At 35.7% G+C, this 6,000-nt stretch overlaps 1 protein-coding gene across 1 annotated transcript; it reads right to left on the bottom strand.

The window, feature by feature from the left end:
• Positions 1-317: 317 nt before the first annotated feature.
• LOC110708055 (receptor-like protein 2) lies at positions 318-1,249 on the bottom strand. The gene has a single exon (XM_021886156.1). The coding sequence runs from the start codon at positions 1,232-1,234 to the stop codon at positions 326-328; it is 909 nt and encodes a 302-aa protein (XP_021741848.1). The 5' UTR covers positions 1,235-1,249; the 3' UTR covers positions 318-325.
• Between the last annotated feature and the right edge of the window lie 4,751 nt (positions 1,250-6,000).

Here is a 6,000-nt window from a genome sequence, read left to right on the forward strand (position 1 = left end):
ACAAATCTATTTCAAACATGTAACCAAGGATGTTGCTAAATTTGTTGCAAGACAAATCTATTGAACTTATCATAGATAATTGCTAAAAGGGAGAAGAGATGAACAAGCAGGACATGCATCCATAGTACATATATTATACATAGACATCATCGAATACAACAAGCAAGGTACCATACATTATCACATTCACAAGTGGCAAGAAACCTTCACATCAAGAACCTCATGATCATCAAACACACCTTGCTCTCCTTAGCTTCCTTATGCTGTCCTCGAAGAAGTAGTAGCAGAAAAAGATGCACGTTTTAACTAGATAAAACCATGCATTCTACCAATGAGAATTAATCAACATAATTATCACAACCGCAAGAAACATAGTCATACCAGATACCGCGAAGGTGATATAAAAAGTTTTCATGTCAATCCAGTCACTGTCTTCACCTTGGGATTCACCTTTACTTGTGGAGGGCGATTCACCTGAAGTGCAGTTGATGGGTAAAGGAAGTCCACAAAGAAATGGATTGCCTTGGTAACTGCTGGCATCAAAGGTTGATGACTGAGCATCAAATGGGATCCTTCCTGATAGGTTGTTGTAGCTGACATTAAAGACCTCAAGAGTATTCAGATTTGAAAATTCAGCTGGAATTCTACCATTCAAGCGATTGTAGGATAAATCTACACTCTCGATGCTCTTCAAGTTTGAAAAATCTGATGGAATGACACCCCATAATTTGTTATGTGATAAATTCAATGCCTGGATGTTACTCAAATTACCAAGCTCATGTGGTATGTGGCCTATTAATTTGTTGCAAGAGAGATCTATACCAGACATGTAATGAAGGACTCTACCTTCATAATTATAAGCCATGTTCTTTGTCACAAACTCTGCCTTGTTGTAAAAAGCATTGTGAGCTGATCGTAATTTCGCGTCAATCAAGTCACCCACTATGCCTTCATTTATTAACCCAAAGTCCATACCAATAGCACCAATAATATTGCTTTCATGGATGCCACCCGTAGCAGGTATTTGAGATAGGCAACTGGGAATAGGGCCATATAAGTTATTGGAAGAAAGATCCAATAAACTCAAATGCAATAAGTTGCACAATTGGAAGGGAACTTGACCGTGAAAATGATTCCCTCTCAGGAGTAGAACTTCTAGGTTAGTGAGATTACCAATTGCATCAGGAATTTGACCTTTCAAGTCATTGTTACTGATATCCAAGAAAGATAACATAGAGTTATTGTTACAAAATGCATTTACTCAATCTATTATTGTTCAACTTGAGAGTACTAATGAAGCTGAAATTTTTTGGCACAAGTCCCGTCAGCATGTTAAATGATAGGTTCAAGACCCATAAATTTGGGAGAAAATTGTATATGTCTTTAGGAATAGGACCTTCTAGTGAATTATTACTTAGATTAAGAAGCCCTATGCTTGGACCAAACTTGTTCATTTGGAGGCCACTTGAATAACTGTTAGCTTGTAAATTTAAGATTAGCAAGGACAATAAGCCACTGAAAATCGGAAGTTCACCTTCAAAAGCATTATTTGATAGATCAAGAGATTCTAAGCTATTTGTTAGGTGATGTATCTCTCCTGATAAATGGTTGTTTGACAAATATAAACCTTTTAGAGAATGCAAATCACCAAAGCTTAAGGGAATGTTTCCCTTGAATCTGTTGTAGGACAAGTCCAATTCAACAAGATTGGGAACTACCACGCTTATGTTAGCCGGAATATGTCCTTGTATCTTATTTTTGGCAACCCATACTCGCCTTATATAGGCATGCACAACAGAAGGTAATTGGAGTGATTCAATGGAATTATTGCTAAGGAGAAGTGAATCCAACTTAAGGTTGTTCTCCAGAAGCCATGTTGGGAATTCCACCTGAAGTGAATTGTCAGAAAGATCGACGAAGATCAAGTCTCGTTGATGGGGAAGGAAGGGGGGGTATTTAAAGAGTGCACAGTCTGACAAACTAAGTGCTTGAAGATGTAATCCTAGAGGGAAAGGAGGTTGGGCATCATGTTTGGATAACTCATGGACAACTTGGTTGGAGTCTCCAATAAAGTGCTCTCAGGATGTATGGTTTGCAAACGATTGGAATGAATCAGGAATTAGCAAATGATTGTATGATAGTATGAGATATCTGAGAGACAGGAGATGAACCAGAGGAGATGACCCAATATTTCCTATCAACTGATTATAACTGAGATCCAACGTTTCCAAACTTGTCAAGTTTCGCAACCATACGGGAACTTCCCCAGCAAGTTGATTATCACTGAGATCCAACTCTTGAAGTTAGGTTAGGCCACCATAAAATGAAGCTGACAAGATATATAAATTTTCATCATGAAAGTCAATACAAATATACAATCTCTTTATACCAATAAGGAGTAATAAGTAATTAAGTGTAATACTTTGATTATTTGTAAAAAAAAAAAAAAAGGGTATATTACTCATATTCAATAATGTCTATGAACAAAACACTTGTTTTATGTATGTTAATAAAATACGTGCTACAACTCTACAAGATAGTATATTAGTATGACACCTCTCATTCAAGGATAATGAAAATGTTTTGTATAGAGTTTGAACGTAAGACTAATCTTAGTTATAAAGAAATAAATTAAAATTCTAATCAACTTATCTATCTTTAATGTTAGATTTGCAAAGCTGTCACCATGCAAATCTTTAATCAATTGTTAATTCTTTCTTAAGAATACAAGTAATAAACTAGTTGCATGCTTACTGTTTATTGGAACATTTCCTCTCAATTGATTGCCTTCGAAATTCAGAGTGTGGAGAGATTGGAACTCAGATAGATGGCTAAATATGTTATTATTAAACATAATATCTGACAGATCTAGTACCTTAAGGCTTGGTAACAAGTTTGTTGAACCTGCACATTATTACATCATTATGAGTGTATGTAAAATAATTACATCAATATGCATAAATGTTTTGTTCTTTGGTCAACTATGCCAAGCAGGAAATTACTACTTTTGCGGCATTTTGGTGTCAAAAAAGGTTTCGATGCTATACGGTTTACATGACAATAGCTAATGTAAATTGCCTTACTATCATTAGCAATTTAGGAATAACTTACCGTTATAATTTCGGAAGCCGGTAATTTCACTATTTCTCAAACTCAACTCTTCCAAATTTTGACTAATGGCCTCAACATCTGCTTCATCTCAGTATGTAAATAAATGAAAATGTATGTAATGGCTCCAATTTTACAGAGTTTTAGAAATTGATAGACATACAAAGCAGTTTCAAGCTTACCATGAAGTTGTAAACCCTCCAAATTGTTGAAGTCTCTTTATCCTCATCCCAACTTTTAATGTTGATGCCGGTGAGATTAAGCTCTCGAAGTTCCTCAAAAGAATGCAATACAGAGGCATTAAAATGCACTTCAACCAGGAATTGAGTCCACACGCAACACCTTTTCCAATCATCACAACAATTGCTTGTTTTACCTTTTGTTTATTGCTAACTTTATAGTAAACACAAAGTTATAGGTTTTTTTTTTTTTTTTTTTTTGCTAACTTTATAATAATAATAAAAAAAAGGTTATAGGTTTTGTAAGCAGTATGCTTTTATTTTTTTTAGTAAGAGAGCATTAGTTACCCTAAACTATATTCATATAAAATTCCGAATTTCATAAATGTCATTTTTATACCGTACATGGTTCCATTAAACTAGCCGAAGACTTTGATTTTTCAGTCAACCGTGATAGTGTACTGTCAATCTGTCATACATACCAAGAGATCAATACATCAATCGAATTGTGTTTCCCCACCATAGAAAACTAAAAAAAAAAAAAAAAAAATATGATCGTTGGCAGATGAGGACAATTAGATACTTGGCATACTTGACCACATAACAAAAAATATGTGTATTAGATGTATAGGAGATCGAGTTGTTGTAGAATTTGTATGTTATTCTAAAATATGTGTATTAGATGTGTCTTGTCGTGTTGATTTGTTGTTTGATTAAACGTGTTTAAAGTCTCTAACACTCATCTGATTATTTTGTGTTCGATTTATGTATTATTATTAGCGTATTTATTTATTTTTCCTTTCGATTTTAATTAAAACACAAGTATTTGAGGAATTATGTCTCCTTATAAAGTATATAGCTGGAATTAGAGGTGGGCATGGCCGTGCCGGCCCGCGTGCGGCACGAGCCCAGCACGAGATTGGCCTGGCCCGGCACGAGTCCGCCAGCGGCACGACACGACTCAGTGACCGAAGAGTGGGTCGTGGGCCGTGCCGTGAACACAATTTCAAGAATCCGGCACAAGCACGGCATGAACTCGCGGGCAACACGGTAGTTTGGCCTGCCAACACGACAAGCCAGGCACAGGCATAAAATAACATAAATAATGATAAAGAACTATAATAAGAATAAGAATAATGAAAAGAAAAATAATAATATAATAATATAAAAAACATAAACATAGATTAATAAAATTATTTAAATAGTATATCCATTTTAAAAGTTGTTCAAAAAAAAAAAAAAAAAAATTATGGGCGGCCAAGTGCCCAGCATGGCACGGCACGCCAAGCACGTGGATTGTGCCGTGGGCTGAGGTGTGCTAAATGGTGGCCCGACACGACACGACAAGCCAAGATGCAGGCACGGCACGACACGACACGAGCCACCACCAGGCACGGCCCGCGGTGGCCCAGCACGACACGTTGCCCACCTCTAGCTGGAATTGATTCATTAAATTAAGGAGATTAATAAGTGTAATACATAGTATATAATTATTCTTTTTTTTTTTGACAGGATAGTATATAATGATTCTTTTTTTTTTTTTTTTGACAGGATAGTATATAATGATTTTTTTTTTTGACAGGATAGTATATAATGATTCTTAGTATATACTCCGTAGTATATAGCTAGAATCGGTTCATTAGATTTTGAACGACTTCCAAAGTGGTACAAATTGAAGACTTGGGAAAATGACTTCTAAGGGCCTGTTTTGATTTACTGAATAGAATTGAACCGAACTGTTTATAAAAGAAGGAAATTAAGAACTGAACTGAAATTAAGCTAAAGAGAACAGGTCCTTAAGACACGATCCACATGTATGGTTATTATTTACGATTGTGAAATCTTGGAGATAAGACTTGACTTGCAAGTCTTCCCTCCGCCCCGCTAACCACGCTAAAATATTCTGGACCTGAACTTTGATTTAACGTCTTATAATAATTTAACAACGTAAGTGATACTTTGTTTTTAAGCATTTCAAAATATTTTGTTTAAAGGACATGCCAAACAGAGCCTTAAGCACATATCTTAATTTACATTTGCTCACTCCCTAATTAAAGGACATATAAAATGGAAGAGATAAACAAGAAGAACAGGCATCCATAGTCATATAAATTATACATAGTCATCGAATATAACAAGCGAGGTACCATACATTATCACATTCACAAGTAATGATGAAACCTTCACATCAAGAGTCTCATTAAACACACCCTTGCTCTACATAGCTTTCTTATGCTGTCCTCGAAGAAGTAGTAGCAGGAAAGGATACATGCTTTAACTAGATAAAACCATGCATTCGTTCCTCTGGTAAGGATTAATCAATTAACATAGTATAATAACAACCGCGAGAAACATAGTTACATACACCAGATGCTACAAAGATGACATGATTAAAAGGTTTCCATGTTGATCCAATCACTATCTGTTGGAAGTTCTTAATATTAAAAAGCAAGAGTGTGGGGAGAAATCAAGAGAGAGAGATGTAAGGGAAAAAATCCCACATTGATGGAGGGAGAGGTTTTTCCCTTCTTTATATATTTTAGTATGCTAACACTACTTAGTTGAGTGACTTGGAGGTGGGTGTTGTACCACACACACGCGCATGCCGAGCCGGGTTGTGGGAATGCGATGCGCGGGCGTGGGTCCTTAGTTTTTTGGAGAAATTTTATTTCTTTTTATTTGTCAAAATATCCCTTATTAGTGCTCTTAATTG

The sequence above is a fragment of the Chenopodium quinoa genome, unplaced genomic scaffold (assembly GCF_001683475.1).
Source record: "Chenopodium quinoa cultivar QQ74 unplaced genomic scaffold, ASM168347v1, whole genome shotgun sequence".
Lineage (NCBI taxonomy): Eukaryota > Viridiplantae > Streptophyta > Magnoliopsida > Caryophyllales > Amaranthaceae > Chenopodium > Chenopodium quinoa.

Bases quoted from the DNA above. Each gene is read 5' to 3' on its own strand.
- LOC110708055 (XM_021886156.1), bottom strand. From the start codon at position 1,234: ATGTTATCTTTCTTGGATATCAGTAACAATGACTTGAAAGGTCAAATT.